The 21,491-nt window shown below is 34.1% G+C and overlaps 1 protein-coding gene across 1 annotated transcript in view; it reads left to right on the top strand.

Moving 5' to 3' along the window:
* Positions 1-21,491, top strand: part of LOC145242576 (transferrin 2-like) — a 57,943-nt gene that overhangs the window by 18,806 nt on the left and 17,646 nt on the right. Inside the window, exons 5-9 of the mRNA XM_080105667.1 lie at positions 2,957-3,115; positions 7,669-7,853; positions 10,174-10,480; positions 12,640-12,886; positions 20,594-20,709. Of these exons, the coding sequence (XP_079961793.1) occupies positions 2,957-3,115; positions 7,669-7,853; positions 10,174-10,480; positions 12,640-12,886; positions 20,594-20,709 (1,014 nt within the window). The remainder of the gene's footprint in view (positions 1-2,956; positions 3,116-7,668; positions 7,854-10,173; positions 10,481-12,639; positions 12,887-20,593; positions 20,710-21,491) is intronic.

A 21,491-nucleotide genomic window follows, 5' to 3' on the forward strand; every position in this document is an offset into this window, starting at 1 on the left:
TTGCACCCTCTGACTTTCACCTCTTCCCAGCCATGAAGTTGTTTTTGAAAGGAAAGCGTTTCCCAGATGATGCAGCCTCGATTTCTGAAGTCACGTCGTGGTTGGAGGACCAACCTGGGGTGTTCTACAAAAACGGTCTCCAGAGCTGCATCATGGGAGAAATGCATAACTGTGGGTGGTTCCTATGTAGAGAAAGACTAATAACTGTGCCAAGTTTCGTTGCTCTACTGCTATGGGAAGTGGGTCAGGGGCATTACTTATTGCACGCCCCTCGTACAAACACACACACATTAACAGATGTTTGAGATGTATATCAAAGAGGCCCATATTCTTTTTATTTTTTATTTTTTTTCAAAGTTAATGAGTTCATATTCTTCTGATGAGTTAAGGTGGAAAAGATTAAAAAATTGACATAATTATATGAATGTTTCTGCACTACAAAACAGATGCTGTCAAGAATTGAACATTTTAACATGCTGAAAGAAATAAATGGTAAGATGGACAACATCTTAGAATTTGGAATATAGACTTTTGTCATATATATATATATATATATATATATATATATATATCTCCTTCATTAAAATATTCTTGTTTGTACTATTCATACAACAAACTAATTGTGTTACCGCAATTATTGTTTGTGAATCATTCTGCCTCGGATTATCATTCTGCTTATATCAAAATTCAAGTTATAACCACTTTATATCCTGAGGTTCATAATTTTCTATTTCTGAACAATATAGACTACTGACTTTTTACCCGTCAAAATGTAGGAAGAAATTATAACCTCTTGACTTAAAATGAATGTTTTATGCGAAATTGATGGTTTAATATGGTTAAATTTATGCTCATTTTTGCATTAAATACTAATCCCTATTAATCCATGTAAACTGTACGTCGAACGACTTAGTTTGCTGCTCCTTATCATATTAAAGGTTCATACAAAGTTTTGTTCACATCAGTTCAGTAGTTTTTAGAGTGAATGTAATATTGCCTATTAATTTCTAACTATGCATCGAATGATACCATGGTTCGTTGCACCTTAACAAAGTCCATAGAAAATTTCAGCCAAGTGAAGCATGCATGGTCCCTCGTGAGTGCTCAGTGAACGAGGCATAAAAAAAATGACTAAGTTCAGCATTTGTCTCCCCCCCCTCCCCCATTTAGCCTCAAAAGTCCCCAGGGGACGTCAAATCCTGGTGAAAATGAACAAACAGTACGGTTTTAGGCCTTAACATATATAAATTTGACTTCTGCACCATGCAAAAAAAGAAATGACTAAGTCCATCATTTGCCCTCCCCTCCCCTCTCCCCATTTAGCCCCAAAAGTCCCGAAAGCCTTAACATATTTAAATTTGAGTTCAGCACCATGCAAAACTACTAAATAGACATACACAGAAAATTTGGGACAAATATGGTAAAATAGTTCCAAAAATGGAGTGTTTTTATTAGCCCTAAAAGAGCCCCTGGAGCACACCCAAGAGTTATTGTGAAGTATAGACAAACAAAATTATATAGAAATCAGTTAGTTATAACTTTTCAGAAAGTTTTATAAAAATCTAAGGCATCAATTTTTTTTTTTTTTTATACGTACAAAAGTGTTAATTTTAGCCATTTTTTAACCCAAAAGGCACCCGTGTAGGCCAACCGGAGTTTTCCCAAAAAATGGACTGGACAGACAGATAAACTAAGAAATATGATATAAATTACTTTGTACATTAATTTTTTTATACTAACGAATTACCAACACTTGTTAAAGTCAAAGAGTTAATGAAATAGATTGTAACCTGAATGATGAAGAATATTATGAGAAGATTGAAGATAATGAATGGAATGAACAAAATTTAGTTACTTGAGACTGGTTTATCACATATATTTGATTGGATTTAAAAATGACCATGTTATAGCTTTCAGATAAGCAGTCCTGTGTTTCAAAGACAAAGTCCTTGGAAAGATGCTGTGTTCCTGTGTTCATAGAAATTCCTTCTTGCTCCATGTGCCCAGCATCAGGTGGGATTTCCATAGAACTTCTTTGCAAGGAATATGTTACCACAGGAATGCTTCCCTGCTGATTACAACAAACACATCTTAAAAAAAATGATGTCCGCAAATACTTGTAATAAAGAGTCTCATAAGAAATTGAACTAGTTCATTGCATTGACCTATTTTAACACCTCCAGTGTTCATCTTTCAGATAACTATTCCATCTCATTTATCTTTATCCTCAAGTGGCTCTTGGCCTTGGTAAGTGGTGACCTAATAATAAAAAAAAAATTTGATACTTATATAGTATTGAGCACAAGTGAAAACAACAGTTCTAAATAAGTTAACAGGAAAACATATCAGGCAAAAATATGTATCTACCTTAAAAAATAGGACAAATTATTGAGTAAAATTTTAATTACAAATAAAAAAACTTTTTTTTTTTTTTTTTTTTTTTTTTGCTGCTCCACCATTGATAAGAGTAGAAATCCCATAAAGCAAGAGGAGATAAATGAACCTGTCATTCAACCAAGTAACGTCAGATGAGCAAAATATGAAAAATTAATTTTACTTTTAATTAAAATAGTAGAATTTTAATTAAAAATAAAATTAATTTTTCAGCTTACATTACTTGGTTCAATGACATTTTAAAGTGATAATTTTTCCTACTTTGTGGTGGCGCTCCTTATTTTTGCATGATACATTATTATATTGAAGAGTTTATTAATTGGAATACGATTTTTAATTGTACCCAATACTATATAAGCACCCAATTTTTTTTTTTTTTTTTTTTTTTTTCTAATCTGCAGAAATATTTTTAGATGCCGAATACAATCCTCATTTCTAAATCAAGTTTTTAGATTGTGTGTGTATTGATTGATTTGATTATTAAAAATTGTATTTGTTTATTTATATGTTTTGATAATTAAAAAAAAAATTTTTTTTTTTTCACCCTTAATCTTTGTTGTAGGTATTGGTATGGGAGCCGGATGGATTTATCCTATTTCTACCTTGATTGAGAAAAACCTTCTTAAAATTGTTGAATGCAATGCCATTGTGAAAACGGTTTCGGCATTCTTTTCCAAAATGTGTCTTCCAGGAGGATTAACTGCATTCTATAATCAATTAGGTAAGTAATCATATCTACTTATCTATCCACAAGTGCTATATCAGATGAAATGAAGGGAATCACATCCCCCCCCTTCTCTCCACATTTCTCTTCCCTTGTTAAATAAAATCTCTTAATCAGGGGTGTTTTTTTTAACAGTGTCATCTATAATGCCTAACAAGAGTTCACCATTTTGTATATAGTTTAATAACACAAAATACATCCTAAAATATACTTTAGTTCTGGGATTGAGATTGTTGAGAAAAAAAATGTCTGTTTTAACAAGTCATCCATTTCTTTCTTAATTATGTATTTCTCTCACGTCTATGTTGATTCAACCACTATATGTAGTTTTTAATGTTGCTGGAAGCATTTAAAGCATTACACTTTTTTTTCTTTTTTTTCAGTGTCATAATTTAATTTACATTTGTACACACCATAAATGTAAAATAATTTATTTACTTTTATAGATGAACTTGTGTGTGTGTGTGTGTGTGTGTGTGTGTGTGTGTGTGTGTGTGTGTGTGTGTGTGTGTGTGTGTGTGTGTTGAGCCAAAAAAAAAACAGTGGTAGTAAGCAGGCAGGCTCAAATCCGTACCGCGAAGGAGGAAAAGACCATGAAAAAAAAACGTGACGTCTTTGCTATTGCATCCATTGCCAAACCAGAAATGGCAGAGGTTTAAATTAAGGCTAGTCAATCGAAAAGAGGGGATAACTTTTGAAAATATCAGTAAAAAATGCAACCCCTCCTTGTAGAAAAGTGCCCAGTTGAAGGTGAAAGAATTAATGTTTTTAGCCAATTTTTTTATTTGTCATCCAAAGGGTCAAGCTTCAAAACGATACTGATCTCGTGAAAAGCTGTTGCCTCTGTCAAAAGTAGTAGGCAGACATACAAACACACATACATTTAAACAGACAGGTGAGATTTATATTATAGACTAGCGGGAGGTACCCAGCGTTGCCCGGGTGTTTCAAGGTGTGTGTGTGTGTGTGTGTGTGTGTGTGTGTGTGTGTGTGTGTGTGTGTGTGTGTGTGTGTGTGTGTGTGTGTGTGCTTAACATCATCTCTGTATAGATACTCCCTCAGGCATTTGTCTATTAAAATGGTCCTGTGACGATGGAAGTCATTTTTGGGCTCATGGACTTTAAGTGTCTGAGGGAATGGCACTCATCTCACAAGACTTTGCAATCATATATATATATATATATATATATAACTTGAGTTTCTTCAGCTATAATTGAAACCAAAACTTAAGAGTTCTTGGTAAAATTATTAATTAAAAAAAAAAAATAGATGACCTGAGCACCATCAGTTATAATCAAAACCATAACCAAAACTTATGAAAAATTTTTGGTAAAATTATTTATAAAAAAAATGACTTAAATGCTATCCGCTATAATCGAAACTGAAACCAAAACTTATGAAGAATTCTTGGAAAAATTATTTATTACAAGAAATGATAGGTCATAACAAACGACAGTCACTCAGAAGAAAAATTGATATAAGTATGACACAAAATAAATAATACACATGCTATCCTATTAATATATAGATAATAAAAATAATAACAATAAAAATAACATAACACTCGGAGCACCCTATCCTGCTTTGACAGTTTAAAAACCGACTTTATAATCTAGTAGGTAATGCTCTTTTCTCTTCTCTCCAACCATTTTTTAACAGAAGAGACATTGTGAGTTTGTCTCTGCTCTATCATTATTATTGGCAAGTGCTCAACTGAGGTCCAATGTATGGCCCCCTCTTGCCAATCTTTGACAAAATCACTCATCTAACCCAAACCACTATCATTAATTTCTCCCCACTCTCTATTGGTACCTAAATGTGGATTCCATGAACAAAGCTTCTTTCTGATAACTGACATCCTGTGGCAGTGGAACTCTCTGCCGCTTGCCTGTTTCCCACCTGACTACAACTTGGACATCTTCAAGTCCAACATAAACAAACTCCTGACAAACCGCCTCCTTAAATAAGACACTCTATCAAAACCCCTAATACTAATGATTACTCCAATACTATCTCATTGATTACTGTACACGCAATAACCCTTTTCCCTGAGTGGCCTTCGGGCCTTGATAAGTGGTGACCCCCCCATGTAAAAAAGAAAAAAAAAAACTGTTCTGCTTTTCTTGCTGATTACGATATTGTTGCCTTCAAGTCCAACGTAAACAAGTTCTTGTTGAACCATTCTCTTAAATAATCTAATTATACCAAATTTTCGTATATCGGCCAAAAACTTTTGACAGGCGCATCAGACTGAAAAAATTGATATCGTTAGAAAGATCAATCACTCGGATGACAAATATCTAAAAATTAGCCAAAAAGATTAATTCTGTGCCTGTCAACTGGGCTGTTTTTTGCATGAAGGGATCAGTTTTTGTGTCAACATTTTTGCAAGTCATCATACGCCTAGCGATCTCCAATGTACGTTAAAAAAACGTCGCCGTGGTCAAGACAGCTAGCACATTAGCTTTTTTCACCTTTTCCTCTTTCACGTTACAGGTTTTAGCATGGCTTCTGTGGCTAATATACTTTTTTTTTTTTTTTTTTTTTTTTTTTTTTGTGCTCGCATGGGTTAAGGTACTTACTATTTTCATTGGAACAATTCATTTATTTGTTCCTTTTTTGTTTTGTTTTTTACGGCGGTTTAAAAGGGAAAGTGTGTGTGGGGGGGGGATCTATGTCTGCCAAAAACTTTTGGCAGACGCACCGGACTATGACAAAATTAGTATTCTTAGAAAGATCAGTCTGTCGGATAAAAAGTATCTAAATATTGACCAAAAAGATTAATTCTGTGCTGGTCAACTGGGTCGTTTCTTGCAAGAAGGGGTAACTTTTTTGCGTCAACGTTTTGGAAAGTCATATGCCTAGTAATATCTATGTACGTTAAAAGAAAACGTTATTTCAAGCCGTTGTGATGTCATAAGTCATCATGGCCATGACAGCTAGTACATTAGCTTTTTTCCACATCCTTTTCCTCTTTCGCATTGCAGGTCCAAACCTGCCTACCTACTGCATTTATTTATTACTAGCAAGGGGTACCCGGCGTTGCCCGGGTATTTTTCGGGGTATGTGAAAAAACCCGAAAATGTGAAAAAAAAAAAAACGAAGCCTTCACGATGCGCAGTTGGAAAATAGTAAAGTGTTTAAAAAAAAAAAAAACAGGTGCTCGTTTTTGATTGACGTGACGGCGATAGGTATTCAGCAGTTATTTTCTGCGGGACAGTTTTGAATGAGGTGAATAAATCGGTTTGTTTGTTTTTGAAAATCCACTCCGTTTATTAGGAGGAGCGAAATGAAAGCTAGTCTGATATGACGAAGTCGACATTGAACAAATGTTATTTAGCTCTCTTGAGACAACTGGCTTTCGGCCTGTGGATATTTATTTGCTCCCCCACCGAGCAAATTAGGCACAAGGCCAATTTTTATTGTGAGGAGTCAAGGGAGGGGGAAGGGAAAAAGGGGACCAGCTCCCGAGAGGAGGGAAATGGGAGCTGGTTAAAGGTCAAGCATGTGGGGTTGCCCCCACATCTGGTCTTTGCTAGTCATAGCTTGCAGTATCTGCCGGAACAGATACTACACTTTGATCATGTCACCCGGGCCCCGGAGGGCGCGCGGGCAAGTGGCTTTCAGCCTGTGATTAGTCGAGTTTCGCTTTTTTTTATACCGAAAACCGAATGTAATGCGTGTCGATGCGGGAAATGTCGAATAATTAACGTTTGAAAGTAAATAAAATTAAATAGACAGGCGAGCTCCGTGGGTAACTCTGAGATATTACAATTTATAGATGATATAAAAAGTTTTTTTTTCTTCTGGGGGTTGTTCAATATCCTTAGTATACCACTTCTCTTTCCACCCGGGCAACACTGGGTACCTATGCTAGTATTTATATAAAATGCAAAAATCATTTGTCAGGTGAATGTGACGAAAAATATGGGCGGAAGTAATAAGGATGTATTACTGAGAAAGATCTGGTCTGGTATAGGATATATAGGTTTGGAAGTCAATTTCTAAATGCTGTGGAACATTAAAAAAAAATTTGAGGGCGACCTAAAGGCTCCCTTTTCATTAGCTGTTACACTGAAGTATAGGGGATGGCATCACTCTATTCCCAAGATTGCTCCACTTTCTTTCCCTTATGTTGAGTAAGGATGTATCGAGTACTAAATTTTTTTTTTTTAAGTCTTTAGTATGACTTTACTGAGGATTGAACTCTGGTTTCCTGGTCCATTAGCAAACATTCTTACCATTATGCCAAATGGGCCAGCTAGTATTGAACTTATGCAGATGTTAAACTGAGTGTATATCAATGGATTTATTGGTCTAAATAACACATGAGCCTCAAAGATGTTTAATAAATAAATTTATGTCTTTATCCCCTTTCCCTTCCCCGTTTTTATTTTTCTCATCCCCCCCCCCTTTTGATTTTTCTCATTCCCCCCCCATTTTGATTTTTTTTTTTTTTTTTTTCATCTCCCCCTCCTCCCCCATTTTTATTTTCCTCCTCCATTTTTATTCCCCCTTCTTTTTTACTTTTCACCCCCTTTTATTTTCAGGAAACAATCCAAATAAAGCATGCGATCTCTGTACTGGTTATGGGGATGAACACTGCACAACAGGTGATCCATACTCAGGATATAGTGGAGCATTTCGATGCCTTGAAAGAGGAGTTGGACAAATAGCATTTGTCAGAGACAATACTGTTGAACTCATGTTGAGGAATGACACCAATTCCATGAATGTAAGTGTGTTTTTTGTTTTTTTTGTTATAAGCTGTATTAAATCATAAATAATAATTTTGATTTTCACATTTTACAACCAACATGAATAATACTTCCTATTCTGTGGTGTATGGAAGTGTTTATATTATTTGTTTTGGTAATTTTGCTTATTCATTTTGTTTTTTTATTTTGCATATGTTTAGGATTTTGGTCTGTTTATCTCTGTATCTATCTGTATGGCAGGTGTATGTTTGGCATCAGATAAGTTGCCTCATCCCTAGCTTGAATAAACTGATAAAATCCTCAGTGGCAAATACACAAAGCCAACTGGTTCAAATTTAAATATTTTTGAACATGAAATACTCAAAGAACAAAACCCTTTCACAAACATTAATCCAATTAATCTCCAAATCTGCTTGGGCTTAAAAAAAAAAAAAACGTCTGATCTTGATCATTGCACCAACCAAGGAGAATTTTGCCATCTTTGTTATATGCCACTTTGAACTTCCTGTTCATGACATTATATCCCCAAAAAAAGGGGAGAAGGAAACTCCTGGAAGGATGGTAGTGTGCAATCATTTGGGCTATGACAACAGCATATTCTTTTCATTGTTTTGACTCTCGAGTATATATCCGACACAGTTAATCAACCGAGAACCACATCACTCTACATAAAAGCATATAAGCTGTTGTCCTAGCCCTAGTAATCACAGAACAGATAGTATACTAAGCTTCTCTTGAAAAGGAAAAAGGGTGTAATGCCTAGGAGGCTGGCATTGCAAAATGATACATCTAGAATAGTATTGTAACCCCCCACAGCTCTCCGGTTCCGCTTTCGAATTGGCTTCCAAATGTCATCTGGGCTATCTGAGGAATATATTGCATTCACAACGATGTTTTCAATTAAAGAAAAAAAGTCAAAGCTTAATTGGTTTTTCTTAACATAGAATTGATTATTGTCTTCGACTTTACAAATAATAATTACACACTGGCCTAGTCATGCAACTTAGAGGGCTGGCAGTTTTCTTTCTGTAACCAAGTACTTTGTTCTTTTTCTACCGTCAGCCTACGGGGAAGGATCAGCCGACACACGCGTATCGGAACGTATCATCCAAGTGCGTCGCAAAAAGAATCTCTCTCTCTTTCCTCACCTCGTTTTATCAATATTGCTAGCTGTAACCCCCCCCCTCACCTCTCCAAATATGCCCAAAAGTGGGCGGTCAACCAATCAGCGGCCGCACCTTTGTTCGTGGAGGGGGCTGCAGTAAGGGCTTGCTTGGTTGCCGAAGAGAAAGAAAAGAAAATAATAAAAGCGACCCTTACATTTATCTAAGCAAAAGAAAAGATTTTCCTCTCATCTTCTCTCCCCCACCTCCTCCGCCCCATCAGCGAGGAAATAAACGTCCCCCTGCCAGGAATACGAGATGTCACGCCTAATTAGCCTCAATAGACCTGCCACGCGGGCCTTCGGGTGGTCTCTCCTTTAGTCACTGGACAACATCTCTACCGGCGGTCTATCAACACAAGTTCGTCTGTTAATTTTCGGAATTATCTTTGACTTCTTCTAGCGTTGACATGCACTGTGGTATTCCTAGCAAGGGGGAGGGGAGATCATTTTGATTATCCAACAAGAAACAGATGTATTCTGTTTAAAACAACATCAAACCATCATCATTAGAATTCAGCCGTGCAAATTCCTCTGAATTCGTGTCAATGAGACCACCTAGGCAACAAGCTGTTCCTTAATCAATTAGCAAGGTCTCTCGGCATCGCTCAGTCCCCATCGGGTCACAATATAGTAAATTGAATTGAGCAGTAAAAGATACTAATAATAATATAGATTCCGCTTCAGACAGATCCCAAATCAGTACAAATGCTTCAGTCTTTCCTCTTTGTCCATAAATCTTCCATTTTTAACTGATGTTACTGTCTGAAGATACTAGCTTCCTGACCTAAAATGCACCAAATATGAATATTATTGGAGTGCGTTTTTTTCCTCATGGCAAAATTTTAATGCCAAAGCCAGCAATTTCTTTCTTAAAAAAAAAAAAAAGAATCCAAGCCAAACACCATGAATAGATATTTGAAGATATAAAGAACTTGAAACATAAAAACTTCCCTTGATACCTCTTTACCTGTAGCTCAAGATACCAGGGTGAATGAGTTCCTCTTTGAAAGCTCGTGCGGTTGAGTGAATAGCAAGGATGGTAACAAAATAAATTACTGGATTCGGCATTAAATAAACCAAAAAGAGTTGATATGCTGTAAAGCAACCAAATCTTTCATTTCAAGCAAACTCTTCCATCGTAAATGGTATTTTCTTCATTTCTCTTTTATCAGAACTTCAAACTTCTTTGTCCTTATGGTTCTCATATGCCACTAAACCAATATAAGCAGTGCAACTGGGGAAAAATTCCGTCCCACATCGTCATGGTTTCTGGAAGCAAATCTCTCAAGGAAGTTCAGCCTTTCAAAGATTTTCTCGTTTTAATCGATGAACTTTTTGGCGCCAATGGGAGATACAGGAGTCAATTCTTTCTCTACGATTCCAACATCGCAAACGATGACCGCAAGAATCTCCTCTTTTCCGATGGTACCATTGGACTTGAAGATATTGGGAGAAAAAATACAGATTTCTCTTGGATTGGTAAGGAATTTTTTTTTTTTCTTTTTTTTTTTTTTTATAGAATCTTTAAAGGTCAGTTAGTTTACCATATTTCTTCAACGAGGAGTCTATCTGTCCTGACACTTTCTCCATTTTTACACATATTTTGTGATACTATTGGCATTCCCCTTCACCAAAATGTTGGGAAGTAGGGGAAAAAAAGAACAGTATGATAAAAGAATAATACAAAAAAGAAGTTTATTAGTGGAAAAAATGTGTAGGAAATAGGGTTTATCAGCAAAACAACGGAGAGGAAGTTGTTCGCTGGGGTAGACAAGTAAAGATGAATGATATTGTTACTCAGGGTGTGTCAAACAAAATGTCAGACATAAAAGGTAGGTATACTTTGAGTTAGTGTGTGCATGTTTTAGGTGTGGCCGTGAAATTTATGACAGTGTGGGATTGTTCTGAATGCAGCAGTTGACAGTTATGAGTTAAGGATAGTTGCTAGTTGGACACTGAAGCCAAATCTTAGCTTCGATGAGATCAGAAAAGCTTTTAAGAGGTTAGGGTGTTAGTTTCCTATGATAGAGTACAATGAATATTTACAGAAAATGTCAGAATCTGTGTTTTCTTTTGAATAATTTTATTTTTATGCTTTTGGGCCAGTGCAGCCCTTCAACAGTCGCCAATGTGTGAGACAACAACACGTCCAGAACGAGAAGAAATGAAAAAAATTTTTTTGTTTGTTTAAATAAAGTTTTTAATAATTACAAAACATTTTATTGCAAACAGGATTTTCCCTACATTTTAATGTAAAGCTAGATTTTGAAAAAAAAATATCAATCCAGGATGACTCATTTTAAGGAGCTTATTTCCTCCCAAAATGGAACACAGTGGATTGGAATCGTGGTTTTTTTCCTTTTTTAAAATAATAAAATGCCAGCCAATGAAAAGTTTGATTTTAAATAGTTTTATTAAACTTTTGTAAATATATATAAAAAAAAAACAAATATATCTAATATATAAAAAGCATTTGTGTATGTCCAAAAGACTTTTTGGCTGGGGGGGGGGGGGTTCTCATGTCGGTTAGATTCCGGGAGAAGTTTTCTTATACTTCCTAGATCGTAATATCTGATTCGCAAACAGACATCTTTTTTTTTTCTTTTTTTTTTTGCTTGAGTTTTAAAAAATTCCTTTTTGAGTGTTTATTTGTCTTTTTCATAAAAATAAAGCAAAACTAATCAGATGAATGCCAACTCCTGGCCTTCCGAGTAGTATCTGTTCTATAATTGGTCTTTCGTCAATGTAGGGGAAACCCTTCATACTAAGACAATTACTATTTATTTGGATACTGCTAGAGTGGCCCCTTTTTGGCGGGAGCTGGTTTTCCCCAACATTAAAAAGACCTTGTGTCTAATTTGCTTTCATGGGGAAACAAATAAAATGGCAGGAAGCTTAACTGGCCTCTGGCCAGATTTTAAAGCAGCATTCATTTCTGTGCGTGTGTGGCGACTCCTTTGATTCTTAAGTTAATTACCAACTCATTGATTTCACTATCCGCTATGGTGTAATGGTTAGCGAGGAAGACTAATTACCCTACTTTGTCGAGTTGGATCCCGCCTCTCTATCTTTTTAATTTTTTTATTTCGTCTTTAAGCCAATATCCTTCACCCGGGCAAAAGTTAATTACTAACTCATTTAATTCACTATCTTTTTTTTTCTTTTTTTTTTTTTTTTTCCTACTCAACACACACCTCCAAAAACTCGGGCAGTGCCAGGCACCCCCACTTTTTTTTTTTATAAAAAAAATAGCTGGACTCATGTACTTGAATTGTCTCCCTTTAACAATAGCAGATCAGAAAATAGTGCCTCACTTTGTAATAAAATTTGATTTTCTTAGTTAAAAAAACAAAGTACTTTTTGCAATATGACATCTTCATTCTGTGACAAGTACATACATCATAATTTATCTGTAGTACTTTTTTTTTTTTTTTAATTTAAAGTTGAATTCTCAATAAGGCCCAAAAAAAGGATATAGTAGTGTTCCTCATTCAATCCCGAGCAACGTCAGGTCTTCTTCTAATAGTAAATAAATAAAATATAACTTGTGTAGATGTCAGTGTGCTTTCTTTTTGTAAAAGCAAGCATTTTATTTTTATTAATGCTTTTTGTCTGTTTTTTTTTTTTTTTTTTTTTAGGGACCGAGTTTCACAAGAAGTTGGAAAATTTAAACCGATGTCCTCTAAAAATTGCCCGTTGGTGTGTGATCTCTCTAGCGGAAAAAACAAAGTGTGAAGACATGCTGATGGCGCTGAGAGCCAAAAACATCAAACCTGATCTTGATTGCATCTTGGCTGAAAATGCTATCAGTTGCATGAAACTTATCAACTCTGGGGATGCGGACCTTGTAAATTTGGATGCTGGTGACGTCTACACAGCTGGCACGTAAGGACATTTTAAAGAAACCGTAGATCATAAAAGTAAAATTATTAATTTAAAAAGACATTTCAAAGTATATATATATATATATATATATATTATATATTAGACTACCCATGACCCATTGGGTCAGTATGTTATATTAGCTATGGAATTAATGTATGAGCGTGACACTTGTGACGTAAAGAAAATAGTTTTTTGTGTATATTATTCATTTTAATATACTTTCTATGAAAGTATATTAAAATGAAAAAAGAATATAGATAGATTTCTATGAGTCATTCTGTTTATAATTGTTTATTTTTGAAAAAAAAACTTACAGCCATTGAATTATAAGTGGTTTGCCATACTTAAAGGTAACTGTGCACTGAACAGATACCATAATACTTAAAGTTAAATTCAAATTTCGATATGTCTTTTAATTTAAACGCAAAGAAAAAACAATTGGGACGCTGAAAATGTACACAGTAAAACAATGCATTTTATTGTCACGTTGATTATTTTTTTGTAACGCAAATTAAAAAAAAACATTTTCGGGGTTATTTATGTTGGTAGTAGAAGAAAATGAATTAATGTTTTTTAAGAAAGGGTGTATTAAAAAATGGAGAATAAAAAAAATTTGAAAAAAATGAAGGCGGTGGATAAATCACCGTTATAAAATGCTCATATGATTGTTAAAGTAAATTTATTTGTAAGAAAATTGCGTAAAACTAACTTAAACGTAATACGGAAATAAACGATGTAAAAAAATGCAGAAAGTATTAACAATTGTTTATTTGAGTAATTTAAACGTGGAAAAAAAACAATTGGGATGCTGAAAATGTACACAGTAAAACAATAGGTTTTATTGTCGTGTTGATTATTTGTTTATGTATGCATGCGCAACTGGTAATTGTAAACCGGATGTTACAACACCCATTACAAGGTCATTTGAGTTTTATAATTTTATATATATATATATGTGTGTAGATAGATATATTCATTTATTTAGTGAGGGTATACATCAATTTGGGTTTTTAGGTAAAAAGGAACACTTTATACCATGGTATTTTGAAGCTTATATAAACTCCAAAACCATTCGTTGAGCTTTGTATTTTCCCAATAAGTCTCTGCTTCAAGAACTGATTTTATTCTCTTCCTTTAACACTGCCATTTATATATATATATATATATATATATATATATAATATTTAGTAATGTGATTGATAATTTAAAAATCAAATTATAATTAAATTAAAAATCAGTTTCCTAAGAAGGAACAACAACAAAATAAATAATTTGTACGATCGTTTCAGAAAACAGTGTTTTTATTGTGGTAGACATCAAGTTACGGACAATAATTTTTACATATAGTGTTTTTAACAAAGTTTCCTCATCAGCAAATATTGGGAAGGGTTTTTATTATATGTAAAAGACACCATAAATAAACCTAGCATTAAAAGTAAGGCAGATGTATCTGGAAAAAATTAAAAATAAAGGTATGGATTTAACTTGATAAGAAAATTAATATGGGTTAGATATAGAAATAAAATAGAGTAAAATTATAAATCTAAATTTGGTTTAAGTACATATTAAGTATATATATATATATATATATATACACTAAAATTTGGTAAAAGTTCTTGGAAGCATCTTTAAGAAATTTTAAATAATCAACAAAAACCTCTTTGAAACTGTTTTAGATATTTTATTAGAAATCATTTGATTTTTTTAACTATATATTTTTATTAATTTTGGATAATAAAATATCCATTATCAGAAAAAGTTTGTTTACAAAAGAAAAAAATTATAAGTTTTTTCTTTTTTTTTTTTTTTTTTTTTTTATATACCATAAGTGGACCTCCATACAGGACAAGTAGACTGTGGAAGAAAAATCTATATATCTATAAAAGTGAGAATGTGTGAGGACAACTCTCAACCTATATACTCAACAAATTTTTTATTTACAAACTTGAAATTTGATATGCCGGATATTCAAACCTGTAGAAAGCTTTTTAATCCGTTTTCATCCAGAAAAAATGGCTGCTAAAGAGTCAAAATTGAAAAATGGTACTTGGGGTGGGATCACCAGATTTTTTATGTTTGTCAACTGCTTCACAACAGCGCATGTGTGAATCATTCACATGACAGTTTCCTGATGTTAAGAATAAATAGGTTTTAAAACACTTTTTAAAGATTGTGGCAAGCTGGCCCAATGGTTATCGTACTTGACTTGCTCTCTTTAGGTTTTGGTTTCGATCTTGGCTCTAGTATTTTTTTTATTTACTTGCAAGAAGTGAACTGTTTAGAAAAAACAAAACTCGCATGCACATGTCTCAGTTTCTTTCCGTTTTTTATTTTATTTTTTTTTTTTTAAGAATTTAACATTAAGTTTAATACCAAGCAACACTGGGTACATCTAGTAAATAAACTTTTCTTTTCTTCTTTTTTTTTTTTCCAACACTTTATCTGATGAGTGATATTTTACTACCCAAACTTAATATAAAAAAAAAAAATGCCAAGTTTAAAAAAAATTTTAAACTTTCAATAAAATATTTGCATTTTAAACATGGTTCCGAAGGTATTTTGTTTATTAAAAATTGCATATATATATATATATATATATATATATATATATATAATATTTCCATTACTATATTGTCCAATTGACTACTGTACACTCTTAACCCTTATCCTCGAGTGGTCTCTGTCCTTGAGAAGTGGTTATGCCTATGTAAAAAAAAAAAATAAATAAATAAATTAAAAAAAAAAAGCATGATTCAACTAAAACTGTTCTGTGCAAATCGTTACATATTTTGTACAATCGTCTTAGTTCATTTTTAATTACTTCATATCTGACTTATGATGACCTAATGGTAATGTAATAGGTTTCACTGCCATAGTTTTGGTATCGTTTTTGTTTTTCCTTTTTTTTTTTAATCATGGCTATACATTGGGTTTAATATCATGAAGTAATGGATAGAGATTGGACTCTATAATCAATATCTAGATGAACTAAAAGATCATATTTAAGCATATTTTACAATCGGACAACACTGGATGCCAATCGAGTTTCGGAATTGAGGCTGCATTAATTTGTTTGTTTTTAAATCACTACTATAAATTCGGTACAATCTCAACTGGAAAGAATTTACATGGCTGAAATAGGAATTAATTCCTGAAAAATATTGTTTGATCATGAAACACTTTATTTTTACAATTTTTGTTTTGGAACTTAAATAAGATTCTTTGTAAGTTAGTTGTACAAACATCTACATATGTTTATTTTACTCTGGAAATGGTCGAAGCAGTTTGATTTGAAAGCCATATTTTTTGGAGAGGAGGATGGAGGTTAACTATTTTTCAAGGAGCTAAAATATTTTAATAAATATAAAAATATTTTTAAAATATTTTAATCCCATAAATTAGAATAAAAACATTAAAAATAAATACAATGAAAATAGCAATATGACATTTACTAAACTGTGTCTTCAAAATGTATAAACATTTTGACCCCCTCCCTTTACTTAAAAATTCACCAAAAATCAGGAAATCAACCAATTTTAATGAAATTTTCAGTATTTATCAAATAATGATCGCAGAATATAATGAACTAATTATTTTTATTGAACTCTGAGTGGAAATGTATCATTTTTAAACAAAAAATACCTTATAATTTTCAATAGTAAATAAAAAACGCAACAATTTATTTTTGCTTTTTTTTTATGTATAAATAAAGCATCGTAATTTGTAACAATAAAAAAAAATAATTTTTACAGGAACATTACGAAAAAAGCCCTTAAATCCGTATTAATGAATCTGATATAACTCAAAGAAAAATGAATTTCTCGAACTACCGATATTACCATTGAATTAAGCATTGTTTATTTAATATTTTCAAACAAAAAAAAAATTATAATAGCAAAAATATTTCTACTTTTTTTTTTTTTTTAAATTACAGGTTTCGCATAATTTTTATATGCAAGATTTTAATAATTTCCTTGCTCGTAAGAATGTGAAACTTTCGGCGTAACAATATTTTTATATAATCTCAAACAATAATTGAAAAATAAAATTAATTTAAAAACAGGAGCATAAAAAATAATTAAATTAAAAAATGATAAAAATTGATACATACGTTCAGAATAGAAATGTATGGAGACACGTCTGTGGGATAAAAAAAAAGAAATCTGACACCCCACCTCTTTTTTATTATCATGAATTCATTTTGAAACCGCATTTCGATTGGCTAAAATTTTGGCCCCCTTATAATCGTGTTTACATTTTTTTTAGTTTATTGCGTTTTTGGCGAGCGGTAAATTACTTGCTTTTTGAGGTCTAATTAAGTTTTTTGTTTTTTTTAATTTTTTTTTTTAATTCAATATCTTAGGACTTTACTAATTATCTTTAAAATAGACCCAGAAAACTAATTTCTCTTTTTTTTTTTTTTTTTCTTTTTTTTTTTTTAATTCAATTTTCACCCCAAACAAGGCACGGTGCCACTTTGAAGTAGGGAGCTACTATCGGGGGACATAATTTGCGGGGCATTATGAAGGGAGATGAGTAGAAAGATGTCTGTTCACATTACACTTGAACTTCTGCATATCAGTACAGTTGGGAAAGCAGAATCCCAGAAGGGGGTTCCAAAGACTTGCAGTTCTGGGGAAGAAACTATTGGAGTAAAAGGCTTTCTTGCACCTAGGGATCTCTACTGTAAATGGGTGGGACTTAGTTGTTTGTCGGGGGTAGTCATGTCGAGGAGGTACAAGTGTTTGCAGTTCATCAGAGCATTCTCCATTAAAATACTTGTAGAACAGGCAGAGGGGTGCAACATCTCGTCAATGGAACAGAGGCTGAAGCTTAGATGACATTTCAGGACCTATCATGTTGGCAGCTCTCTTTTGAACCCTGTCCAGGAGTGAGAGACAAGCAGCAGATGCACCAGCCCAAATGTGACAACAGTACTCCATACATGGGCGAATGGTGGCCTTATAGAGGTACAGAATACTTTCAGGTGTAAGTAATTTTCTAGCATGATAGAGAGAGCCCACCTTCTTTGCAGCAGCCTTGGCAATGCTCTCAATGTATCTATTCCAGTTGATATTCCCTGTAAACGTTAGGCTGAGGAGTTTAAAAGAAGGACTTTCAAGCAATTGCTATTGGTGGTAGAGAAGGTTTCTAGTAGTTATTGAAGGAAACAAGTTTAGTCTTGGCAGCATTGAATGTGACCATCCATTTTTGTTCCCATTCCACTACAGATTGGAGGTCATCCTCTAGTGTTTCTGCCATTTCCTTAGATATGTGTTCATTTGTTTTCCCCTCATATCTGTTATAGTGTCATCGGCAAATATACCCATGTCCCAAACAATTTTATCAGGGAGGTAATTTATGAATATCAAGAATAATAAAGGTCCAAGGATAGACCCCTGAAGTACTCTCGCATTTATATCATATTGTTTAGATGTATGATCGTCGATAACAACTTGGATTATTCTCTTACTTAAGAAGGATTTAATTACATTATGTATTCTTCCAGTGATACCATATGATCTAATTTTCCTTAGAAAACCATCGTGCCATACCCTGTCAAAAGCCTTAGATATATCAAGGGCTACTGCTCTACCCTCCCCTGTTTAGTCCATAGACTACAGTTAAGATATCTGCTGTTGAACAGGCTTGCCTGAATCCATATTGTTTGTCAGTCAGTTTAGCAGCTGTTAGGTGCTGGACTAGGGCTTGATTAACTAAGGACTCAAATATTTTGGCGAAAAGCGGGAGGAGACTAATGGGGCAATAATTTAGTGGGTCAGTTCTTTCACCAGAATTCTTGAAAACTGGTACCACAGAAGCGGTTTTTCAGCAGTCGGGAAAGCAAGATTCGTTAAGGCATTTATTGTAAAGTTTGAAGAGAACTGGAGCAACACCGGCAGAGCATTATTTTAATGGCACATCTGGGATGAGATCTGGTCCACATGCTTTTGAGGTGTCGAAGTTTTTTATGATACCATGTACCTGAGAAGAGGTGATTTTCAAATCATCTAGTGTGGCATCTGTCTGCAAAGGAAAGTCAGGGAGAAAGTGGTGAGCCAGGTCCAGTGTGGAGTTTGAGACAATCCGACTGGCAAGCAGATTAGCCTTGTCGGTTGCCGTGCAAGCAATCTCATGATTGTTTAATAGTTGGGGAATCATTGACTGCCCATTATTTACTACGCTGTTGTAGATTTTCCAAAAATCACAGGTTCCTAATTTCTGTGCTTCAGTGCGTTTTATGGTGGTTTCAGTGTAATCTGCGCTATTACTCTCTTACAATTATTTCTAGCTTCTATATACTTCTGTTTGTTTGAACTGGACTTATGTTGGTTGAATCTGCAGAACGCATGCTGCCTTTTGAGCAATGGCAGTTGCACAAGCAGAAGTAAACCATTGGGGAGAGTGGGGCTTGCTATAGAATCTTTTAAAGGATTTTTACAATGAATTTGTTTAACTTCAAAATTTAGCTGAATTGGTTAGCTCGTCGTGAAAACATTTTTCATAACTTTCTTTTTCACGTGTACAAATATTTTTTTCCTTTAGAAAATTGATTTTAATCTCTAATCTTTCAAATACAATCAAAAAGTAATTGGAAAAAAATTATGATAAATCGGCTTTCAAAACTACGTCCCCCTATTTTTGTCCGCACCTAATGTGTGTGTGTGTGTGTGTGTGTATATATGTATATATAATGTATTTTATGACTGTGCAATGCCACATGCCCTCCACTAGTGTCATATATGTGTATGTTTTCTATAAAAAGAAAGGTTAGAGAATCTATAAAAGATTAAGTATATATAAACATGTTAATGTGAAAAAAGGTTTTTTATTTTTATTTTATTTTTGAATCAAAGGCTAAAGGCCACTTAAGAATAAGGGTTAATGAATGTAAGTTGATATTGTAATAATCTTTAATGGTGTACATAGGGTAGCATTTGATTATTTATGGGTATGGCTCAACAAGAACTTGTTTACATTGGATTTGAAAGCTACCATGTTGTATTCAAACGGGAAGCAGACCAGTGGAACAGTGTTCCAAAGGCGGGCAGTTCTGGGAAAGAAGCTTTGTTCATGGTATCTGTGTTTTAGATTTAGGCACAGAGTAGGGGAAATCATATATATATATATATATATATATATATACATATACAGGTTGTAGCTAGTAGGGTGTTTTCTTTTGTTTTTGTTTTTTTGTGAAAGTTTAGCAAGGGGAGCCCATAGATCGGAGTTTAGTCAAGCACTTACTATGAAAATAGTGGTAGTGGAAAATGACATACTGTTCCTCATCAAATTCCCAACAACGTTGGATTTTCATGCTTGCCAATAACAAATGATAATGAAATATATTTCACTTTTAACACTTTACTGCAATTTCATAGTATCACTAATAATTAGAAGTGTCTTACAGTGACATTTTTTTTTTTTTTTTCTTTTTTCTTTTTTACAAACCAAACTAAGAAAAATCTTGTTTTAGTTATGAACAAGTTATTTGAGCTTGGCAGTAATAAGAACACAAAATACACATACATTAAAGATTAACTATTGACAAAAAGCAAAAGAGGTTTCACTTTAAAAACATTTGGTCATCTGTATCTCCTATCAACTGCACAATTCTTTTTAAAGAATTAGTCTGTTTTTTTTTTGTTTTTTGTTTTTTTTCTCCTACTTGTCATTCTCATGCTTTTTAACTTTCAATAATTTCAGACGATTTGGTCTTGTTCCAATCGCTGCTGAGGATTATGGTGATATGACGATGTCGTTCCATGTTGTGGCAGTTGCAAAGAAGACCGAATCCAGAATGACGCTTTTCAATATGAAACGTAAGAAAATGTTCTTATTCTTGTATCGGCAATGGCATTGCCTTGTTGCACTTTTAGGTGGTGGCATGTGCTGTTGTAGACGTGCCCTGTAGTAACTTTGTGCATTGGTAAGCGCTGATGTGGGTGTGCCTCATAGAAACTTTGGGTGGTGGCAAGCGCTGATGTGGGTGTGCCTCATAGAAACTTTGGGTGGTGGCAAGCGCTGATGTGGGTGTGCCTCATAGAAACTTTGGGTGGTGGCAATCGCTGATGTGGGTGTGCCTCATAGAAACTTTGGGTGGTGTCAAGCGCTGATGTGGGTGTGCCTCATAGAAACTTTGGGTGGTGGCAAGCGCTGATGTGGGTGTGCCTCATAGAAACTTTGGGTGGTGGCAAGCGCTGATGTGGGTGTGCCTCATAGAAACTTTGGGTGGTGGCAAGCGCTGATGTGGGTGTGCCTCATAGAAACTTTGGGTGGTGTCAAGCGCTGATGTGGGTGTGCCTCATAGAAACTTTGGGTGGTGGCAAGCGCTGATGTGGGTGTGCCTCATAGAAACTTTGGGTGGTGGCAAGCGCTGATGTGGGTGTGCCTCATAGAAACTTTGGGTGGTGGCAGCATATGCTAATGCTTTTCCTCATACAGTATTACTAATCAAAGATTTGATCGGAGAATTTGCTTAGGAAACCTTGCCTCATCCTGCATATTCTCTTGATCTTGCTCCCTCGGATTATCACTTATTTCAAGAATTACAAAACTATTTAGATAGCCTGAGTAGAGATTGAACAGAATCAGTAGCAAACTG

The sequence above is a fragment of the Euprymna scolopes genome, chromosome 21 (assembly GCF_053919585.1).
Source record: "Euprymna scolopes isolate OS-2025 chromosome 21, ASM5391958v1, whole genome shotgun sequence".
NCBI classification, from domain to species: Eukaryota; Metazoa; Mollusca; class Cephalopoda; order Sepiida; family Sepiolidae; genus Euprymna; species Euprymna scolopes.